General features: G+C 38.4%; 1 protein-coding gene and 1 pseudogene across 1 annotated transcript; both read right to left on the bottom strand.

Annotated features, from left to right (window-relative positions):
* Window positions 1-24: 24 nt before the first annotated feature.
* On the bottom strand, window positions 25-4,498 carry LOC133868411 (oxoglutarate-dependent flavonoid 7-O-demethylase 1-like; annotated as a pseudogene).
* Window positions 4,499-16,918: 12,420 nt separating this feature from the next.
* On the bottom strand, window positions 16,919-23,562 carry LOC133868406 (oxoglutarate-dependent flavonoid 7-O-demethylase 1-like). Its single transcript, XM_062305293.1, has 4 exons — window positions 23,226-23,562; window positions 21,951-22,198; window positions 17,629-17,953; window positions 16,919-17,344 (listed from the first exon to the last, which is right to left on the bottom strand). The coding sequence occupies exons 1-4, from the start codon at window positions 23,475-23,477 to the stop codon at window positions 17,075-17,077; spliced, it is 1,095 nt and encodes a 364-aa protein (XP_062161277.1). The 5' UTR covers window positions 23,478-23,562; the 3' UTR covers window positions 16,919-17,074.
* Between the last annotated feature and the right edge of the window lie 87 nt (window positions 23,563-23,649).

Genomic DNA, 23,649 nt, shown 5'->3' on the forward strand with positions numbered 1-23,649 from the left:
GTTTTTCAATCTGAAAGATAATTCTTAAGAGCCTTTCTGTTCGTCATTCTGGACCCTCATGACATCAATGTTCGACTTCCCATTGAGTTTACAAGAGAAAAAGCCCTTGAAGTAATCTGAAACCCCTATTCTTTTGAAGAATGCTGGTGATTCTGGAGTAATAAGGCTTGGTGCTGGACCCATATCTCGTTCTAGTCTAAGCCTGTAAAGTGTGGCCATAGAGAGCCTTTCCTTCACTGAGTTAACAGTAGCCCAATGCTCAATGCTACAGTATATTCCAATGGTCACAATCTGCCGAAACATGCATGGAAAACGCATAAAAGACGAGTTTCTGTAACTCAAGCATATGTTTGGTTCTAGAAAGTATGCACAATAAGAAGAAAACACAAAACAAAGTCCTTGATTTACCTCCAAAATGTCTCTAATGTTGACAATAAAAGCATTAGGGAGGGGTTTAATAGGCATCCATATCCCATCTTTTTGTATCTCGAGGCCTTCCATTTCATTGAGTTGGAGGAGAATTGTTAGGCCAATGGTGTCAGAGTGAGGGTTGAGGCCGATGACAAGTTCCGGTTGCGGACATGGAGGGTAGTAGTTCATTCTAATTGCTTGCCACCCAACTTCAAACTGGTTCTTCATGTCATTATTTTTCATTCTTAGAGCTTTCGCCATAAGTTTAAGGATTTTCATTGCAAGGTTTTAAAGCTCTGTTGAGTAAGCTTCTAACTTATCTCTGCATGTGAAAATTTAAATATAAAGACTACTCCTTCACCTTTAATAGCTTCATTTCTATGTTTTCATATTCTCTGACATGATAATGAAAATCTCTATTAAATGAAATAACAAATAAAAGTATAAGTAGAATCTAATAGTAAATTTTACTGTCATGTTAAAGACTGAACACTTGACTGTATGTGTAGTATTTCTGTTCGAGATGCTCATCTTTTTCATTCCTAGAAAGAGAGAGAGATTGAACCTCAATGGTATGGTGAACTTGGGGAACAAGTGGGGCTTCTTCAAATAGGTTGGAAGTGTGACCATGTAGAACATGTCTCCCCAGTCAAGCTTTTGCTCCTCGGACATGACAAAGGCCTGCCCAAACCCTTTCAAATCTCTTGTTTGTTGCTAGTACTTCTTCTTCTCTTCAATTGGCATCTTAAAAGATTCCTGAATGTCTAATTTCACATTCTCTAACAATGAAGTGCTCACCCCATGATTTATTAACTACAAAACATTTCCAACTTTTACTTGAAAGGAATTATAATAATAGATTCATGTAGAAAACTGTCTCTTATAATTAAAATAAAACTTATCCATCGATTGACCGAATTGCAGCCAATCAGGGCAACTAATAAGAAAGGCCCAATGAGATATATATGTATATATAGCCCGATTTGGTGTTTAGGTAGCTTGAGGTGTGAAGGTTATTTATTCGGACATGTGAACTCTATCAAGGCCCTCTCTCATTAGCTGCTCAGATTAATTGCAATTCGGAATGCAACCAATGCCGATGTATTCATTTAATGAGCGGTTAGTGAAATTAATTGTTGTGGCTGAAATTTCTTTTCTATACGTAATGTGTTGGGAAAATTAATTGGAGAAAAGACGAGCAGAATATTAAAGAGTAGCTCTGCATATTTGAGTTGAACAAGTCGGTCACCAAACGAGGGTTTGTTGGACTCTCAAATCATTGACTTGCTTTATGAAGTTTTGGGTGACTATTCAAACTTTGAAAAGTGTCATTTTAGGGTATCCATCTTTTATTTTTTTTGGGTTAAATACAATTCACGCCCCAATTTGTCATCCGTTTTCAATTTGACTACCAAATTTTAAAAATTGGTAATGTGCCCCCACAAAGTTTTCAGAATTTTCAATGTCACCATTCCTTTTGCCTTATTTGTCAAACCAGACGAAATTTGCATCACCTGCGTGTCACGTGACTTTTTTTTTTTTTTTTTTTTTTTTTTTTTTTTTTAATGTAAATTTGTCTGTTTTACCCTCACTCCGGCCAAAACATCTTCATTTTCCATGTCAACTTCTCAATTTTACCCTACACAAACGCTGTCGTTTTCCATTTATTCCTCGCCGAATCTTCACGCGTAACCGATCTTCTTGTTTTCAACTGTGAATTTCGCACACTCAAAGCTTTTCCTGCAATACCCAGTTCATAGAATCGGGACCGCTTGTGGGGTTTTTCGGTTTTGGTGAAGTTGGTGATTCGGAAATGAGAGCAGGACTGAGCACGATCCAGTAAACCCTAACGCCGGAGGCGGTGAACGTACTGAACCACTCGATTGCCGATGTGGGTCTACGCAACCACGACCAGATGACGCCGTTCCATGTGGCGGCCATATCAGACCCATCGTCGCTAATCTCAGCTGACGAGGTTTTGGAACAAGTGGCTGAGGTTTTGGATTTGGTGCTTAGCAAAGTCAAAGACCTCGAAGCAACAGATGTGGTCTGGTTTGCCGGTGTTGTCTCGTTGTCATTGATGTGGTCTGGGTTAGGGTTAGGGTTTAATTTCAATTTCTTGCACTTTATATTTTATTTATTTTTTTTGGTTTTGTTTGTGAAGAAGATGGATTTCCTCGATCCGGGTTATGTGTATGTTGGAAATGAAATGGAATATTTTTTTGTTGAATATTTGTGTTTTGTGCAATTTTAATCTGAATCGTTGGCTTGAATTGGGCTTTCCCCAATCGATAATTTCTAATTTCTTACCTTGTATCCCCAAGGGGTTTGAAAGAATGTCGCTTTGATGATGTTGCTGTGTTATGGTTAAAGAAGAAATTGTGTTGGTCAAATACTTTCTCTGTGAATTGGGTTTTTGTTATGGAGTTGAATTTGCATATGGATATGAATTGAAGTAGTGGTGGTGGAAAGCTTAATTATTCTGAGCGTTATGGTTTTAGAGTTGGGATGAAATTCTTGTTGTGATGTTGACAGTTTTGGTTTCAGAGTTTCCATAACCCTGAGGGTTTTGCTGAGGGTTGGGGTTCTTCCTCAATTGATAACTTCTATCTTAAATCACTCAAGTTTGGTTGTGTTGCGGCGTTGTCAAAAATAAATTGAAATGATAAAAGCTATTTTTGAGCTGCGAGAGATTAGAGGATTTACTGCAAGACCTGACCCGAACCCGGATGAAGGTAGGGGATGATAGCTTTAAGGTCAATTCCGTAATTGACCAAGCCTAAATAAGGGTAAAATTGACAAATTTGCATAAAAAAGTCACGTGCCACGCATGTGATGCACATTATGTCTGGTTTAACAGAAAAGGCTAACAAAATGGCGACATTGAAAATTCTGGAAATTTTGAGGGGACACATTGCAAATTTTTAAATTTTGGTAGCTAAATTAAAAACAGGTGACAACTTTGGGGAGTGGGGTGAATTGTATTTAACCCTCTTTTTTTTTTCTTTTTTTCTTTTTTAATTTCAACCTTATGTTGTAATTTTTCGTTAAATTCTATCAAAATTCTCAAAATACAATGTGTTTATTTTTTATTTTTTAAAAAAATTTATAAATTTTTTTAAAGATTCAAGCATAGGTATTTTTGCAAATCCAGTTAAATTGACCAATGCCTAAATCATAACAATTTTTTTTTTTTTTTTCTTTTCTTTCCTAAAAAGGAGGGGTACTCTAGAAATTTTGACAGGATTTAACAAATTCAAACAGATGGTTGAAATTGAAAATAATTGGAAGATAGATACCTAAATTGACACTTTTAGAAGTTTGGGTATCTTTTTGCAAAAGTAATGAAAGATCAGGGATTGATTATAAGTGAAGTTCTCATCTTTTATCTTTTATTATTTATTTTATTTTTTTTAAGGAAATTCATTTAGAACTCAACTATGTGAGGACCATAGCACCTATAAAAGAGTAAAAAAAATCAATTTGCACCCTAGTAGTTTATTATTTTTAATTTTTTTAGTCATCCATGCATGTGGTATTCTATTCTTTAAATCAATCACCTCTTTCTAGTCATGTACACCCTGTATATCCAAGTATTTTCATATAAACGATTTTTCTTAATGATTTAAACATAAAGTAATTTAGGGAAAAAAAAATTAGAGTGTGATTAGAAAGTCAGAAAATCTCAATAGGTTTCAATAGAACTCTTTAAAAAAAAAAAAAAAAATAGAGAGAATTCATATCTTATCCACTCAAGCGTCCAAGGTAGATCATGGTCACCTGGAAGAAGCCCCATTCTTTGCTTGCATGGTGCATCTTGTGCAACTCAGAGTCCATAAATTTCGGGGAGAATAGCTTTTGCATGTCGATGACTGGGGACTTGGGGTAAAGCAGCTGTGGAGTAGGACATGTTGGGAGGTTCCTGATCGGGACGCACATATATACCGTGGCAGGACGGTCGCCGTCGTCTCCTTTTGCCAGCTCCTGAACACAAGGAACGGGGAGAGAGGTCCCTAAGTCTAACCATGCTTGTCCCTTCTGGTTCCATATATAGCTCCGACCAAGAAAACCCAGAAGGCGCAATGCTTGAATTCTACCAGTTATGAATACAGAACATCTTAATATATATATATATATATATATATATATATATATATATATATATATATAAAGAACCCTCTTTTTCATAGAAAAAAATAAAAGTGGACCTAGTCTTGAGCAATTATTGTTCTTTTATTGTATATATATAAGGGAAAAGTTTAAAAAACACTCAATACATACTTCTTACATACTCACCCTCTCACATGGTGTGGGACTCACATTACATGGACATGATGAGCCCCACCCCATATAAGAGAGTGAGCGCATAAGTGGTGTGTATTGGAGGTTTTTGTATCACTTCTCGATAGATAAAGAACCCTATTTTTCATGAGAAAAAAAAAAGTGGGCTTAGTCTTGATGAGCGGGCGATTATTGTAAACCACTAATTAATCATTGGATTCCTGTCTGAAAACGTTTTCATTAAAAATCCATTTTCATAAAAAAAAAAAAAAAAAAGAAAAGAAAAGAAAAGAAAAGAAAAGAAAATAGTCTACAAAATTTCAATAAATTAAATCTTAAATAAACACAAATACTTCTTAATGCCAACTACAACTTATTTTCTGATATCCTTTGAGATGCTACTTGCCCGTACGTACGTAGAAGAATTTGGGTCCATACACAATTAGAGTTTGACCCCAAGTTTACAGGGACCTCAAGGTCGCTTTTTAGGGAGGAACTCTTCTTGTTAAAAAAAAAGGAGAGCTTGTCAGAAGCCAGCGGTCCCAGAGAGGAATGAGAGTACGTACTTCAACACCCAAGTTAGTAAGAGTCTCTAGGAGGCCAGATAGAAACTGAATAGAAAGGGGTAGTATAGGAAAACAGGGTATGTACCTAGTGAGACCTTCTTTCCTTTTATAGACTAGTTGCCCCCGCCATCTCTCTCTAGGGGCTTAGGGTCTCCCGACCGACTGTATTTTGCTATTGACGTGGAGACCACCAGTGTGAACATGTAGTTGACTGAGCTGGCCATTGGGGGGGTCGATTATAGAGTGTTGCACTCAAGAGAGTGTATACCGACCAGGTATAAGGCCCCTAGACTAGATTGTCGGGTTTGGTTTTGGCTATGTTGGTATGGGCATATTTTGAGGGCTTCCCTCGTTTGGGCAGCCAAGCTTTAGAGCTCCGCTGGTAATATGGTCCTCCAGTAGTCCCCCAGTTCCCTTGGACAGTTAGCCTGTCAACCGGTTCATGAAAACTTGGTTGAGTTGTTTCCAGAAGTCAAGGATTGCTAAGGTAGGGCTTAAAAGATCTGCTAGCAATATGGTACTAGAGTTCCAATGAATAACTCCCAAACTAATTATTCTCCAATGATCACCTAGCATAGTCTAAATCTCAAGTTGAGAGATCACTTGCAAATTATAAAAATTATTATTGATATGGTGGCTTGAATTTAGAAGAGGAGTTCATGAACTTTCATGCACCCCACGAATATATAATTAACATTAGAAAAATGTCACACACTCCTATTTCCACTCTCAAGTGCATATTCCCTCACGTGACACTAAAAATCACTATTGAATTCAAAATCTAATAGTAGTTCCTCCAAAATCTAATAATGATTTTCATTGTTGGCGGGTTTTTTCTTTTCTTTTATTTATTTAATTTTTTTTGTGTGTGGTTGACTTAGGAGTATATATATGAGAAATTTTACACACGCTCCCAAATGCACTTCCTATTGTGGTACTAAAAATACCATTATATTCAAAATCTAATAATGACTCATCCTAAGTCTAATGGTGGTTTTTAGTGCCACGTTATGAAGTGTATTGATGAGCGTCAAATATTGTATATTTGAACCCCTTAATTTGCATTTGTTAAACCTTTAACTTTGTTGTTTTCTAATTTTTTTTTTTTTTTTTGTTAATTTTAGTGTTATAGTGTTTTGCAGGTCATTAATAGAAAAAAAAAATGCAGTCCTTGTATGAAATTGCAAAGAAGCGGAAAACAAGCCCACGACGACATCAAATTGATCTTTGTTGAGTCGGACCTCAAAGTATAAGTGTGGTTTATTCTCAAGAAAGCAGTCACGAGATGAGACATGATAGATGTGTAATTTGCCAATGGCCCAAATGGAATACAGATGAGGGATACACGTCTTTTCTGCAGGATTGGAAGACCGAACCAAGACACGTTGTTAGCAATAATTTGTGTGACCGAAACACGTTATTCTGGAGGGCTTGCCAACACAGACGCAAGTTTTCTTTAGTGTGCATGAGCCGAACACACGTTATTCTTTATGACAAGCAGCCGTGCATGTGTTATATATATATACATATGCGTTCTCTCCAGATTCAGCACCATTGAACAGAAGACACAAAGTACGAACGTGTGGAGGTGCAACAGAGCTTGCATTTTTCCTATGAACGTGTGGTAGCCGCGTACATAGGGGAGAACCGAACAAGATGTAAAAAAAAAAAGGTGCAACGGGTAGGAGGCAGCAGCACGTCCGAGAGCTGGTCTTAATTTCTTTTTGTGTGTTTTCTTGTCTTTTTGTAAGTATTTCAATCATTTTATGTTTTTAAAAAAAGTTTGCATGTTGAATTTAGTTATGAGAGGCTAATTTTTCAACTAAGGTTGAAGATAAAACCTTGTCATTGATTACATTTACGTTCCTTGTTATTTAGTTTATACAATTCCGATGTTTATCAAAATATTGTTCAAGTCCAACATTTAATTAATTGATTGATGTCTTTTAATTGAAGGATTATTGATTTAAAATTGAATATTCAATGTGTTACGTTTCAACCGATGGATACATCGAATGATTTGATTGAAAGAGGATATCCATTGTGATTTGTTTATGAAACGGATACATTGGATGATTTAATTTTAATTGAATATTTGTTGTGATTTGTTATTGAGTTGGATTCGGAATGATTTAATATGCATTTTTATGGAACTTTGAACAATCAATAAGGCATAATTGTTTATCGGGTGTATGAATAAAATACAAGAATATATTTGTTGTTTGATATGGCGAGGTGGATTCTAAAACTTTAGAATTTTTTTTGTTAATTTTTGTTTTTATTTAAGTTTTAATTTAGTTTATTATTTTGCATGATAAAAGCCCCAAAAATTGGAACTAGGTTAAAATAGAATTAGTTTAGATAGAAATTAATTTTCGTAACACAATTTCCTCTGGATTCGACCTCGCACTTGCACATATACTATATTGCAAACGATTCGTTTACTTGCGAGTAATTTAAAATTTGCACATCATGTACATTTGGGAGTGTGAGAGTGAGGAAATTAATTTTTGCTTTCAGTTATATAAGAGTTTTGTTTGCTTTATGGAAAAATGAGGAAAAGAAAATGAGTAATGTTGACCGTCGTTATAGGCCAAGAGAGCTAGGCCCTGCCACTGTGCCAAGGTGCCAGACAAGAGTGACTTAGAGTAATGGACACGACGGTCCCCGAAGAGACGAATAGTCCTAGCCCCGGCATCGTTAGCATTTTGAATGAGCGACCTTGGTCCACTTTGGGTAGTTCAACAATACCTCTTGGATCTGCCAGGTGAGGGGAATCTTTTGACCGAAGTCTTCCAAAAAGGTCGACTTCGGCGTTGCCAAAGAAACCACTTTTGTATTCTTTTCTGGAAAATATAAGAGTCTCGTGAGTTTATTTCATGGGGAAGGGTTCGAGGTTAGGCCATTAGAATGAAGCTAAAACAATGAGCGAACTTGATGAGATTTGTTTGGTTATATGATTTTTTTATTTTTTATTTTTTGAGAATGTAAATTTGAATGCTCTATCAATCTAGTTTTAATTTTATTTTTTATTTTTCAAAAAAATTCTGTTCATAATCTCATGCCATTTTTTTTATATATAAAAAAAAAAAAAAAAAAAAGGAAGAAATTTATTTATTTATTTTTTTTTGTTTTGTCGTTTATATATACACAGATTTATGGTGGTCAAGAAAAGCAAAAAAGCTTCTTGTTTTTTGTAGTGACTATATTGCGCTCCATCAATTCGTATTAAAACTATAGTATGTTGAATCATTATAGGTTGTAAATATGGTGGTAGAAATTAATGTTTACTATACTGAAGTGTATAATGCTATGCTAGCTACTAGGGGGAGAGTTTCTAGGAGGGCCTATCAAGAGTCTTTTGATATCATAAGTATTAAAAGACCACCTTAATTTAGAATTTAAAGTCTCGGTTTGTGCCCAGCAAAATATAACATCAATTCTTTTGGTACAGTTTCCGGTACGGTGACGTGTTGTCTTGTGATTCGTTGCCTCCCTTGTAATTAACTCTCATCGTAATCTACAAAATAATAAACGGCTCGTCGGCTCATGGGGGTGCCGACCATACCCCCACTCCGATGCCTAAGTCAGTTCAAACTATTTATTTTCTGGAGAGTATCAATAATCTCAGAGCTTAGAGAATCTTCCTGTCAAAAAATGCCTGGTGTAGTGGTCTTATTTATAGGCTCACAGTTCACAGTTATAAAACTGCTAGAATACTTGGAGCATAATTTGATTAGGAGTCTGAGTCCTAGATCACATAGTCTTTAATCTTATCTTCATAAAATTTGAATTGGGTAGTAGAGTTCAAACTGGATAGGACACTACCTCTTCAGCTGATGCCATACTATTAGGTACCTTATCCCATATTTGATGAGATAAAAGTCTATCTTGATATACTCGAGATATACGTCTTTTTGGAGATAACGAATGGTCTTATAAATTGGGTCTGATCTTGCTGGGCCGACCCGATGGGCGCGGCCAACGTGTTTTTGGAGCTGATTATTTCTCCAACAGTTACCCCTATAATTCTCTTATTTGAATTTAGAATGTAAGAGAATTAAGTACCTCAATTTCTGAATTTGGATCTTTCATAATCTGTATCTGACAATTGTTGCCTCTTTCAAAGTAATTATGGTGAATAGGGCCTCGAATCTCGGGATTGGAGTGGCGTCTGACCTGATGGATGCCAATTCAAATCTTGGGCACTTATGATCTGTCAAAGTACTAATAGCAACTCCCCATAAATATCTTCTACATAAGTGCCTCTACATAATATTGTCGGTCGGGCCAAAGTTGTGAAGATGATCTCCTACTCTCGGTAGGAGATGGATTGGACTGATGTAGTTGATTTCACCAAGATCGTGGTGAAATGCCACTCTGAGAGAACACCGAAGCTTCTTCATCGGTAGTACTTTGCATATTGCTTCCACAAAAATCTCTCTTGGCGGCTTTGGAGGCTCAGACTGGCGCTGAGGCTTTGGTTGTCCGAGACTTACAACGGCTAGGGGCTTCTGGTGGCCCGAGGTTCTGTGCTTGGCGTACCGAATTTTCTAATCTGAACACTATCTAGCTTGGTCTCACTTGTGAATATCTTTATTTTTGAACTTTGTAATGTTTGAATTCTTTGTTATGGAAAAACTTTCCATAACAAATCAATTCTCAGTTATCCTCTAATAACTTGAACAAACAATCGGTTTGCGTAAGTTAACTCCGAGGAGGGTAAGAAAAATCTTTTTTTTCAAAAATCTATTTGTTTCGACCTCCGGGACTAGGAGGGAAAAATCTTTTTTTTCTGCTTCCGAGACTAGGAGGAAAAAATCTTACTTTGAGTTATCCTCCTTAACTTGAACAAACAATCGGTTTGTGTGAGTTATGACCGAGGAGGATAGGAAAAAATCTTTTAGAAGCGATGAACTTACTTTGTTATTTTTTGTAGAGGTGATATCCCCGTATGGTTTGTTATAGGGGTTGTCTCCCCGTAAGGTTTTGTTGTAGGGGTTGTCTTCCCGTATCTTTGTCCGAACTGCTCCTGAGAGATCTTAATCTGAGAGATTGGTGTAGCTTCGGTGATTTTCTCTTTGCATAAGCTTTAACTTTGTTGAGCTACCCCCCATAACTTTAGTCCTCGACCGCAGGCTAAGTCGTTCGAGACGGATAGTCAAGTCCTCTTGGTATCCTGGACGATGGTGTAAAAGAGATCTTGGAGTTCGGAGTGAGTCTCGGGGCTTCAACCTGTAAATACTTGAACTTTCCTTTTCAAATGTATCTTTTCTTTTTCATGCAAAAATTTTTTTTTTGTAATGAACAAAATTTCAATGTTAATGAATGGAAGCCTTGGACATTTTGACTTTCACTTTCCTTATCTTATTAGCCGTAGAACATCATAATTTTTCAAACTGAATTGAACATCTTTACCTGGAAAAAAGTTTAAAGTTTCTCACTCAAAAACTTCTTCTGAGACATATCTCGGTTTCTTATAAATCTTACGTTTTATACTAGAGTTACCCCAAAACTTGAACAAACAATCGGTTTGTGTTAGTTTTTTCCGAGAGAAGAACTGGTCTAATTTTTTGAAATTTAAGCTACGCCAAAAAATTTTGAACAAACAATCGGTTTGTTGAAAAATTTTACAGAGGAGAATAGAAAAAACTATTTGCGTCAAAGTGTTGAGTCTTACTTGATGATTTTTTAAAGAGGTTTTATCCTCATACCTTCTTGAAGCTTTACCTTCTTGAAGCTTTATCATTCTGAAGCTTTATCTTCCTGAATCTTTATCTTCCTGGATCTTTCCTGAAGCTTTATCATTCTGAATCTTTCCTGAAGCTCTGTCATACTGAAGCTTTTTCTTCCTGAATCTTTGCCTTCCTGAATCTTATCATCCTAAAGCTTTTATCATTCTGAAGCTTTATCTTCCTAAATCTTTGCCTTCCTGAATCTTTATCTCCCTGAACCATTACCTTCGTGAAGATCTGTCTTCCTAAACCTTTACCTTCCTGTTTGTTTACCTTATTGAGCTACCTCCTATAACTTCAGTCTGCGACCGCAGGCTAAGTCGTTCAAGGTGGGTAGTCAAGTCGCTGAGCTTTACCTTCCTTTCTGAAGCTTCGTCATCCTGAAGCTTTGTCATCCTGAAGCTTTATCTTCCTGAATCTTTCCTGGAACTCTGTCATCCTGAAGCTTTATCATTCTGAAGCTTTACCTTCCTGTTTACTTTCCTGAAGCTTTATCATCCTGAAGCCTTATCTCCCTAAACCTTTATCTTCGTAAAGATCTGTCTTCCTGAATCTTTATCTTCCTGGATCTTTCCTGAAGCTTTATCATTCTGAAGCTTTACCTTTCTGAAGCTTTATCTTTCTGAAGCTTTACCTTCCTGAGCTTTATCTTCCTGAAGCTTTATCATTCTGAATCTTTCCTTAAGCTCTGTCATACTGAAGCTTTACCTTCCTGAGCTACCCCCCATAACTTTAGTCTACAACCGCAGGCTAAGTTGTTCAAGGTGGGTAGTCAAGTCGATGAGCTTTACCTTCCTTTGCAGCAGCTTTATCTCCCTAAATCTTTGGCTTCCTGAATCTTATCTCCCTGAACCTTTATCTTCCTGAAGATCTGTCTTCCTAAACCCTTACCTTCTTGTTTGTTTACCTTTCTGAAGCTTTACCTTTCTGAGCTTTATCTTCCTGAAGCTTTATCATTCTAAATCGTTCTTGAAGCTTTGTCATACTGAAGCTTTACCTTCTGGGCTACCCCCCATAACTTTAGTCTGCAACCGCAGGCTAAGTTGTTCGAGGTGGGTAGTCAGGTCGCTGAGCTTTACCTTCCTTTGCAACAGCTTTATCTTCCTAAATCTTTGCCTTCCTGAATCTTATCTCCCTAAAGCTTTATCTTCTTGAAGCTTTATCATCCTGAATCTTTACCTTCCTGTTTACCTTTCTGAAGATTTACCTTTCTAATGCTTTATTTTTCTGAAGTTTTATCTTCCTGAATCTTTATCTTCCTGGATCTTTCCTGAACTTTTATCCTTCTGAATCTCCAATCTCGCCTTGGTATCCTTTCCATAACCCTTTCGGGTCGTCCGAGGAAAGGACTCGGGCCAATTCTTAACCTTATCCTTTGGAAACCCCCAACCGGGAGGTTTCAACCCTTTGTATCCTTTCCATGACCCTTTCAGGTTGTTCGAGGAAATGAATCGGGAGGATTCTAATCAGGATATCCTTAACCTTATCCTTCAGAAACCCCCAACAGGGAGGTTTCAACCATTTGTATCATTTCCATGACCCTTTCGGGTTGTCCGAGGAAAGGATTCGGGCGGATTCTTTTCTAGATATCCTTAGTCTTATCGTTCGGAAACCCCCAACCGGGAGGTTTCAACCCTTTGTATCCTTTCCCTGACCCTTTCGGGTTGTTCGAGGAAAGGAATCGGGCGGATTCTAGTCCTCATCCCTTCGGAAACCCCCAACCGAGGGGTTTCTTCCCATTGAATCCTTGCCATGACCCTTTCGGGTTGTTTGAGGAAAGGATTCAGGCGGATTCTTCCCTGAGCATCCTCACCATAACTCTTTCGAGTCGTTCGAGGGGAGGAGTCGGGTGGACGTTGATGTAGCTTGATCATCTTTGGAGAAGTTTGATGAAGAAGTGCTTTCATCTTGTCTCGGACTGCTGCTTTATTCTTAGTAGAGATCAATTGATACCTGGGGGCTATCTGTTCTTCCTTGCTCTCGGTGTTGGACTAACTGAGAAGTTCCTTGCCTTGATATCCTTCTCATAACCCTTTCGGGTTGTTCGAGGAAAGGAATCGGGCATTCTTAGCAAAGATCAATCAATACTTGGGGACTCTGTTCTTCCTTGCTCTCGGTGTTGGACTAATTAAGAGACTTTCCTTGTTTTCTCTGCAGGGTTGTCTCCCTGGCTCTCGGTGTTGGACTAACCGAGAGACTTTCCTTATTTTCTTTGCAGGGTTGTCTCCCTGGCTCTCGGTGTTGGACTAACCGAAAGACTTTCCTTGTATAATTTGTTGTAGGGGTTGTCTCCCCATATCTTTTCTGCGAAAAGGGTTAACAAAGCACTGCATATACTAAAACAAAATAGCAGAATGCACAGTTGCACCATATATTCTTTTCATCCGTTGGGATGATTTTGTGATCCTTTCACTCACGGTGGCCTCAACACATGAGTCTATTTTATCAAAAAAAATATATATTTTTCGGCAAAGCGTACAAGTGCATGCATATATATATTTTTTTCTGGTTGATAAAATAAAAACCAACATATATCCTTACTTTAACATGAATCATGTTTGTAAAAGAAGAGTATGAACTTATCTGGTGAATTCGATGAAGATGAACCGTCTTACTTGGAGTTCCTTATCTTGCATACCACTCGATATGGGGTTCTATGGGAGAGTTCCTCAAACTGGACCCTCGATTCGGATTGGTCCCTCGGCATGTGACTATGCACTTCGGAGGATGGCAAATCTGGAGGGGTCCTCGGAGTGTGCCATTTGGAACTAGAAGCTTGGGCATAGGGTCCTCGGGATAGTACCCTCGGAATAATACTCTCGGTATGTGTCATCTCGGTACATACTTTTCGCCTCGGTAGAACACCCTCGGGTCTATCTTTTCTCCTCATTAGAACGCCCTCGGATCAAACTTCTCGGATTATACTTTCTTCTCGGTATGACACCCTCGGGTCTATCTTTTCACCTTGGTAGAACACCCTCGGATCTATCTTTTCACTTGGGTAGAACACCCTCGGATCTATCCTTTCTCCTCGGTAGAACACCCTCGGGTCTAACTTTCCTCCTCAGTAAAACTCCTCGGATCCAACTTATGTACTCGGTAGAACACTCTCGGATCTAACTTTCCTCATTGGTAAAACATCTCGGATCTAACTTTTCGGAGAGTGGCCACCTCGGGATTAAACACCTCGGAGTTTACTTTCTTCCTTTTATCTCCTTGACCAAAACATTGTGCTCTTTTTCTTTTTTTAAAAGCCAAAATTTTTAGGACCTTGTTTTGGGCTTCGGTGGTCAAGTAGACCATCCCAACTGCTGAGACCATGCAAACAATCCGGGCATCCTTCGAATTTTGACTGTCTTTGGTGCCACGGAGGTTCTGAGCCACGACTTGGTAGACAAGGGAGAATTTGACCGAGTCGGGCCTCGGCATGTGGTTGAACAGCAATTCGCTGAAGTTCTGGCCCATCAATGTTCTGGCTCAAGATTTTGGCCAAAACCATTCCTTGCACAGCGCCTTGTGTCCACATCACCGTGTCTCCATCTTCTTCCCCCGAGGTGAACTAGTCACCGGAAGCCCATGTAAAGACCTAGATACCGGAGACGACACCACGCTCCTCGACATCACACCTACCAGACCCGAACTTGATGTGGTGCTCTGCAGACGAGAGGGCTTCGAGGATGAGGCTTCTGGAACTTCTTGAAGTATCCGGATGCATCTCTGGGTTTTTTTTTTTTTTTTTTTTTTTTTTTTTTTTTTTTTTTTTTTTTCTTTTTTCTTTTTATGGTCTCTCGGATCCACTGAATTTTGGCTCGGGCATAAGATTCAAGACTGAGCCTAGAGCTTCTGGGAGTTTCGGCAATGACCTACCCGGTGCTGATCGAGGAGACGTTGTCTCAGGATTGGCAGCACTGGGCGGCCACGCTGTTGCACTATAAATTTGATCATGGCGAGGTTCTGGTTAATGAACCGGTATCTCCTGGATTTAGATCGGGCGATGAACGTGTGGGCCTTTCCTCACGATTGCTTTGAAGCACAGCCAGGTTCGTGCGCTAGATTCTTCGGTAGGAATTCAATTCCAGTAACTTCAATCATCAAATCCGATTATAGCCGAGCCTCTTGCCGATACACCATGCAAACCTTTTACGAGAAAGGCCTGGGCTACGATCTCTTCATCCTCGACAACCATGGTTCGGTAGCTAGGAAAGTCCTGGCTGCAATCTGGTTCCACTATGAGCTCTGGAAAACCGTGTGGTGAGGTGTTCTAATTCCATCTCCGGCAGTCCAGCGGGTCACAGTCAAGGCCCGATTATCTTCATGACTGGGTGTTAACTATGAAACTTTGAGTATGGGCTGTGAGAGTGAAGTCCTCGGTCACATGGTAGAGACCCCGAGCTCTCATCACGTAGCTTGTCAAATTGGGTTGGTCCCTCCATTAAATTCTTCATCTGCCCCACTAGAATTGATTAGAAGGGATTCTGGTTCTCTTTGATTTCGTCGATTTTCTGTTATTGAGACCCACAAATTCTCCTACACATCAAATCTAAGGACATTGATTTTTCCTATAGGAACGATTATAGGACAACACACTACTCGTGTAATCACTCCATCTCGGCTTCCCTGCTTACAAGCAATCTCAATTCTCGGCCTTCCTGTCAAGAACTGATTCGGACGGGTCGGGTCGGATGTTGTCCATGGTGCCCTGTTCCAAATCGGGTTCAGGCTTCGGCGGGTGCAGATGTCACAGCTCTGGGTCTTCGTCTCCATGTGCCGATCTGCCTTAGTTGATGGCAGGTCTACATGCCTTCCTGCATATCTACAGTGGTGAATCTTGGGCGTCGGATCCCTTGGGATTGAAGACCCCTTGGAGATAAGTCTTTGACTTTTAGTCAAGCTGTTTGTCCAAACAGGAGAGAAAGGCGCATGGCTTTTGATAAGGCCTAAAGAAGGCTGGGCCAGACTCTTTTGCCCTCGCTAAAAAGGAACTGAATCCGATAATAGCTGGATTTTGCGAAGCTTTGGGTTCTTCTGCGTGTGTGGAGACATGTGGGCAATTTTTCAGCACAATGGAGCGCTGATCGACGATTTGTTTGTGGATGAACGCAGATATGGTATTGCTGAGTGCAGATTCGGTATCCTCCAACGTGCATGAGCTATTGATGATTATAGATTCAGATCCGTTGCCTAGGAACCCAAATCTGCCTTTGTTGACAAAGGGCAAGATCTAATCGCAAGTCACCATTGCAGATTTATTTTTTAAGGAACAATGTCGTTCCCACAAACGGCGCCAAACTGTTGGTACAGTTTCCGGTACGGTGATGTGTTGTCTTGTGATTCGTTGCCTCCCTTGTAATTAACTCTCCTCGTAATCTGCAAAATAATAAATGGCTCATGGGGGTGCCGACCATACCCCCACTCTGATGCCTAAGTCAGTTCAAACTATTTATTTTCTGGAGAGTATCAATAATCTCAGAGCTTAGAGAATCTTCCTGTCAAAAAATACCTGGTGTAGTGGTCTTATTTATAGGCTCACAATTCACAGTTGTAAAACTGCTAGAATACTTGGAGCATAATTTGATTAGGAGTCTGAGTCCTAGATCACATAGTCTTTAATCTTATCTTCATAGAATTTGAATTGGGTAGTAGAGTTCAAACTGGATAGGACACTACCTCTTCAGCTGATGCCATACTATTAGGTACCTTATCCCATATTTGATGAGATAAAAGTCTATCTTGATATACTCGGGACATACGTCTTTTTGGAGATAACGAATGGTCTTATAAATTGGGTCTGATCTTGTTGGGCCGACCCGATGGGCTTGGCCCTCGTGTCTTTGGAGCTTATTATTTCTCCAACAAATTCTCTTTTTCCTTTTTCTCTAGAACAAATCATTAAATTAAATTGGTCACAATTAAGGCAGGGAAATGGTTGTTTTGTACATATTCATATTCGTCTCAATCTGATTTGCATACATCAGTATGATGTTTGAATAGACAATCCATTTATCTACCTCCTTTTAAGGTACTTAAATGGCACTTATTGACATTTTTTTTTTCTTCATATTAATTCATATTACATGGCACTTATTGACTTTTTTCATCTTCCTCATTTTGGATCCTCATGGCATCGATGTATGATTTGCCACGGAGTTCGCGTGAATAAAATCCCCTGAAGTATTCAGCAACACCTATTCTTTTGAACAATGCTGGTCTCTGTACTGTAACAAGGCTTGATGCTGGTCCTATCTCCCCATCCAACTTTGGGCTGTAAAATGCAGCAATAGAGAGTCTCTCCTTCTCGGAGTTAACCGTCGCTCGATGCTCAATGCTTTTATATAAACCATTTGTTACCATCTGCTAAACCATATATACTTACAATAAATGCCACAATTAGGGAAGCAATAAGATATTATTTCATGTATATATTTTCTTTCCTTCTCATCATTTTCGCTTGTAATTAAGATGACAAAAGACATGGCACATGAAAAGTAAATGATATTTCATGCATTTGCATATGCATCTATAAAAGTTGACACTATCAACACTTTTACACATAATTCATGCAAAAAACCACTACCAAGAACAAAAATGAATCCAAAATATCTCAAGAAGATTTTAGAAAATGTTATGCCACCTACCTCGAGGATATCTCCAATGTTGACAACAAAGGCATTAGGGAGGGGTTTGACAGGAATCCACATCCCATTTTTTCTAATCTGGAGACCCTCCATATCATTGACTTGTAGGAGGATTGTTAGGCCAACAGAATCAGAGTGAGAATTGAGGCCAATGACAAGCTCTGGTTGTGGACATGGAGGATAATAATTCATCCTAATGCTTTGCCACCCTTCATAGAACAACTCCTTCATATCCGTAGCTTCCATTCTGAGAGCTTTTCCCATGAGGTCGAGGATTTTCAAGGCAAGACTTTTTAATTCAACTGAGTAAGCTTCTAAGGTATCTCTGCATGCAAAAATCAACATCTAATAAGTTTGACCAAATGAACCCTACTTGTCGAAAGGCAACACAAACTTGATTTGATTTCTTGGACAACCTCTATCGTTTAGCAGTTGGATACATGTTTGAGATTTATTTGATTCTCGATCTATCGTTTTGGCTACTTGATTTGATTCTCTAAGAATAATATCCTAGAAATTTTATTTTAGGTATGACTTTCTCTTTTGTGTTATATTTTTACAATTAAAAATATCTATATTTTTTTTTAATCAATGAGCACAAGTAAAAGCATCCTGCAATAATAAAGTAATATATGATGACAATTGCAGTTAATGTGGTGTCACATGTCTTGCATGGGAGCCATCCAACAACTCAGTAGGTGTGAGGTCCTGAAACTCCAAACAACTGCTGCACCTTCTCCGGAACTCCCAATGATTCCACCACTTCTTCTCCCACTACAACCAACGTCAAGATCAAACTCCTTTGCCTCCTTCAGATGCTTCTCAAGCTGAGCCTTAGCCAGAGTGAGGAAGTATAATCCCTCCACTTTAGTAGCTTTAGGGAATGAGTCATTTTCACGCGTCGGTTCCAAGACAGTCTTCCTACCATGCATGCCACCAAAATAGGTACGTGTTGTCATGTCCCGACTCCCTTGTGAGTGGCATTTACATCATGTTGCCAAGGTCTCCCCAAATGCATTACACATGACAATCATCCATCTCCACCACATTACACACCATTTCATCTTTATAAAATTTACCAATCAAAAAATAAATTCGACAAACCTCCTTTACCCGTATCTTGGCTCCATTCTTGATCGAACCAATTTTGTAGGGAGTTGGGGGCTTCTCCGTCTGCAACAAGGGGCTTTGAAACAATATTCTCACAACTTCAACTATCAGTGATCAAGTTGCATATACCTTGTGTTTGATGGTATGAAGAGTTCTGAAGATGTTGTGTCGTTGTGTCGTTGCGTCTTGCTTTGGTGTTAGTAAAAGCCGCTGAATAATACAATTGAGATATTCCCCTTTGTCACCTTTTGCAAATTCTCCTCGGCATAATCTTGTTTGTCTTCATCGTTGACTCTAACCCCTTCTTCAAAAGGATCCTCTTCTTATTCTGTCATGTCTTCTATGTTGACTTGTTTGCGATTGAGGTACTCATTCAAATAGTGACCGGGTTGGTTGCAACGAAAACACTTTCCCAGTTTTGGTCATGCATAAGGGTTGTTATTATCAGGTCCTTTATTCTTAGATGGGGTGGTTGTAACTAATGGGTACAGGTTGCTACTGCTAGCTCCTAGGGTTTGGGTGGTAGGTTACACTTGTTGTTAGTTCGGTGGTGGATGGGCTTCCACCGTTTTCGTCGTTTGTCTAAAGGGTTGTGATCGAGAAGGTTATCGCACCAATTGCATCTCAATCTTCATGGCCAAATTGACAGCCTTCAACAACGTCCAGACAAGATGAAGGGTAACTTGATCTTGTATGACTACTCGCAGTCCACCAATGTACCATGCTACCTGCTACCCCTTCATCCCTGACAAGTTATTTCAGGAGTTTAACTTGTATAAATTCTCCATATGCTCGTTGACATATCAGCCCCTTTGTTTGTAATCTTTGCATTGATAGTATAGTATTTGCTCATAATCCGGTTGTAAGAATTGAGCCCTCATCCAACGCTTCATCTTGGGCCAAGTTTTAACTAGTTCCTTCCCTTGTGCCTCCAATTGTTCTGAATTTGCTCCCACCAAGTTGAAGCACCATCTCACAACTTGTATGCCACCAACTTCACTTGTTATACTTCGGATATTTGCATGTAGTCGAAGAAGTTCTTCACTTCGAGAAGCCAATGGTGAAAGCTCTTGACATGGAGATGACTGTTGAAGCACAATAGATCAATCTTGACCTAGAAGTTGTGGGAGTTCTTCTGGTCTCACTTATCGCTGTTATCTTCTCCCATGTAAGCATCAAGCTCCTCATCAGTGTATAAATCTTCTGATTCTTGGTGTCTTCGTTGTTGTATAGGACCACAACCTACACTCGGACGGCCACGAGGCATCTCGTTGACACGATTCCGGTTGGGATAGTTATTCTTATTTCTATCAATTCCAAGTCCAGTGATGGCTTGCTGCATCTCCCACAAGATGCATTCGACACCATCAAACTGCTATTTCTGAGCATCCACGACTGTCCGAAGGGCTTGCACTCCGTGCTCTTCGTCATCAGATTGGTTGTTTGTTTGTCCATCATTTCCATCAAACTAGGCTAATGAAGACTTTGATACCAATTGACATAGCGAAAGGGTTAAGAAAGAGTCGTGTTTGCAATTCACAAATCAACACACGTTGAAAATGATGATATGAAAATACTATTAATGTTCAAAACCTATCTTCATGCAAAATCTGCAAACTTATAACAAGGTTCAAAAGATATTCCAAAAGGAAAGAAAATCTTCCAAATTCAGTTTGCATTAGAGGAGGCGCTCAAGCGCTTGTCAAATGTGGGTCGAGCGGTCGAGTCTCTGGCTTGACCGCTTGAGTGCTACATTAAATGGTCATCGAGCGATCGAGTTTGAGGCTCGACCGCTCCTTCATATGCTTTTTGAGTAGAATGTCCTACAACCCCGATAGTCTTGCATCACAAAGTGTTCACACTAGTTGATTTATGAAAATGAAAATGATTAGTGTAACAACTATTAAAAGAAACTAGTGCTAAGCAATCAAATTAGCCACCTACAATTAGATCTTGTGTCCTTCTCATAATTGTTATTCTTGCGATAAGTTAATACGAGATTGGCGACCATTCTATCCATATACGATATAGCGTACGTTCTTTTTATATAGAAATGAGAAAAAGAGGAAGTAAGTTTATGTATTTGTTATTAGGCCAACATAATAAGTATGTAAAGAACATTAAATTTAAAGTTCGATTATTAATGTTGGTTTTTAAATGTTGGCTACATTCTGATGCCAAAAGGTTACTTTATTGTTGAAAACACTCAAAAGACTTCTAGAAGACATGTTGTTTCTGCAATGTTCGGACAGCCAGAAACCGTGTCCGGACACAAGTTACAGAAAGTCTCAAATCACGCAACATGTCCGAATAGCCTCAAGCCATGTTTGGACACATCTGGCAAAAAGTCTGTGTTCTCAGCATGTCCTGACAGCCCAGCATACGCAAGTCACAGTAAGGTCATATTCTCTCATATGTCCAGATAGTCCAGAGGACGCAAGTTCCAGAAAGCCCTTGTTCTGCAAGATGTCTGAACACTCAAGACATGACAGCGGACACATAAAAGTTTTTCATACAGATGTCCGGACACTAGGGCAACATGTCCGGATGCGCTTCATAGAAAGTTTACTTTATGATACATGTCCGGACACAACCGCCTAAAAATCCGTTTCTGACTTATTTTAGGGTTTAAGAATTCTTGTAGAGAATTTCATTGTGCTAAGAGAAGATTATTTAGGCTTAAACAAATTTATGTATTTCTCTTAGAGTCTTTGATGTATTTTGTTGTTCAACTTTTCAATCATTGAAGTCTAATTGGAGATGAACTCCAGTTAAGGAAGTCAATAGAAGAAATCTTCAAAAGGGTCTGAGAGAGAGGCAGACAAGTAGACGCTTGTTAGAATTCAAAAGAATGACTACTGCAAAAGGTTGTGAGTACAAATTTCTTGTAATTAGCTATTTCTTCTGATAATTAATTCTTTGAGTTTGGCTGCTCCGGAGTGGTTTTTCTCTTTGGTGCAAAGAGTTTCCACTTCGTAACCAAATATCTGTGTTATTTATCTTTACTGCTTTACATATTTATTTATCTGTTTAGTTGAGGTTGCGTAGGAATCTATATTTATTTTTCAATTAATATAGGAATTATGTACATTTTCAAATTTCCCTCTCTCATACATAGAAGAACACATATATACAAAATTTTAAATAATAAAACGTATATTAATTATAATTTATCAAATAATATTTAATTTGTAGAGAGAAAGAGAGAGAACCTGAGTGGCTGAGGGAGCTTGGGGAACAAATAGGGCTTCCTCAAATGGGTTGGGAGACTGATCATGTAGAATATGTCTGCCCAATCAAGTTTCTGCTCTTCAGACACAACAAAGGCCTGCCCAAATCCCTCAAGATCTCCTGCATGTTGCCAAAACTTCTTCTTCTCTTCCATTGGGAGATTAAAGAATTCTTGAACGCCTGACTTCAAATTCTCCAACAATGAAGTGCTCACCCCATGGTTTATCAACTGTAATACTCATCCACATTTTTAATATATAATATTTAGGAGAAAAAAATAACATTTATTATAATAATAATAATTAAGAGATTAAAATACTCTTTTATTTTCAATTTCAATTCCCTCCCAGCCTCCCCCTCCAATCTTCAGTACGTAGGTTGTCTTTTATAATATATAACTGATCAGTATGTCATATATATATGTTAAACCACTTGGGTTCAAAGTTTAAGTAGATAGAAAATAATAAATTTAATTATTTAATTAATATTTAAGATCATAAATATCCCGTGTATTTTGGGCAGAGGTGCACATGATCTCTTTAATTTTCATTTTTTTTTTATTACGGTAAATACTAACGAAGTGTCTAATTTGACACACGGCGGTAGTATCTAGTACGGAGAGCAATATCATTTTTTAAAGTTTTAGAGTGTAAATGCAAATGTGGTGGTAGTTTAGAGGCCTAAGTGAAATTTCTCCGAACAAAAAAATATTTTTAAAGAGAAATGTTAGATATGTATTATAATTCTATTCAACAATGATGATTAATCACCTTTGATCAATTTTTTTTTTTAATTATTTAACAATAATTAATCCAAAAGTTAATTAGGAGTGACACCTCAGTATTATTAAATAAATGTTAGATAAAATTATAGTACCTTGCATTTCTCTATTTTTTTTTTCTTTTTTTTAAAAACAAATAAAAATTAAAAATTAAAAGAGGCAAAAAATTGTCTGATTAGAGATTACTTTCATTTTTTTTAATATATAAGTAGATTACCATTAATACCCATAAAATATCTTTGATTTAGGTTGAGAGATGGGCAAATAAGTCATTACACCTTAAAGCTAAAGAAAAAGACAGAACCTCTCCCTTGGACAAAATTTCTCCAGCCGCACATTAGCTGAAACGAAACGATTAACGAAAACTTTTGTTTCACTGCCATACTTTCTCTTATCTCTTTCTTTGATGTTGGTTTGATACACTTTTCTTGGCAGAACTATATATATATATATACATACATAAATACAAAAGTACCTGGAAGAAACCCCATTCTTTGCAAGTATGGTGCAACTTCTCCAGCTCCGAGTCCATGAATTCGTTGGGAAGTAAGCTCTGCAAGTCGATGACAGGCAGTTGGGGCAAAGAGGAAGTAGTTGATATGATTGGGGGGTCTTGATCCGGCCGCACATATCTTGGTGGAACCGTATCCAGTGGCTCCTTTGCCAGCTCTTGAACACAAGGCACCGGGAGACACCACCCCATTTTAGTCAGTTCTTGTTGATCCATACCTCAAAGAGAAGGCAAAAGCACAACTCTCTCTCTCTCTCTCTCTCTCTCTCTCTCTCCAATATCTTAATTTCTCACTCTTATATATATACGTTGGCCAAATTAAGAACGAGATAAGGTTTCTTATAATATTCGGTTCATAATTTTCCGATATTCGATTATTTTTATTTAT

This window comes from Alnus glutinosa, chromosome 5 (assembly GCF_958979055.1).
Source record: "Alnus glutinosa chromosome 5, dhAlnGlut1.1, whole genome shotgun sequence".
Taxonomy (NCBI): domain Eukaryota; kingdom Viridiplantae; phylum Streptophyta; class Magnoliopsida; order Fagales; family Betulaceae; genus Alnus; species Alnus glutinosa.

Bases quoted from the DNA above. Each gene is read 5' to 3' on its own strand.
- LOC133868406 (XM_062305293.1), bottom strand. From the start codon at position 23,477: ATGGATCAACAAGAACTGACTAAAATGGGGTGGTGTCTCCCGGTGCCT. The intron at 22,199-23,225 runs GTACTTTTGTAT...TGAGTATTACAG, and splicing joins AAGAATGGGGTTTCTTCCAG to TTGATAAACCATGGGGTGAG. The intron at 17,345-17,628 runs GTAGGTGGCATA...ATGGTTTAGCAG, and splicing joins ACATTGGAGATATCCTCGAG to ATGGTAACAAATGGTTTATA.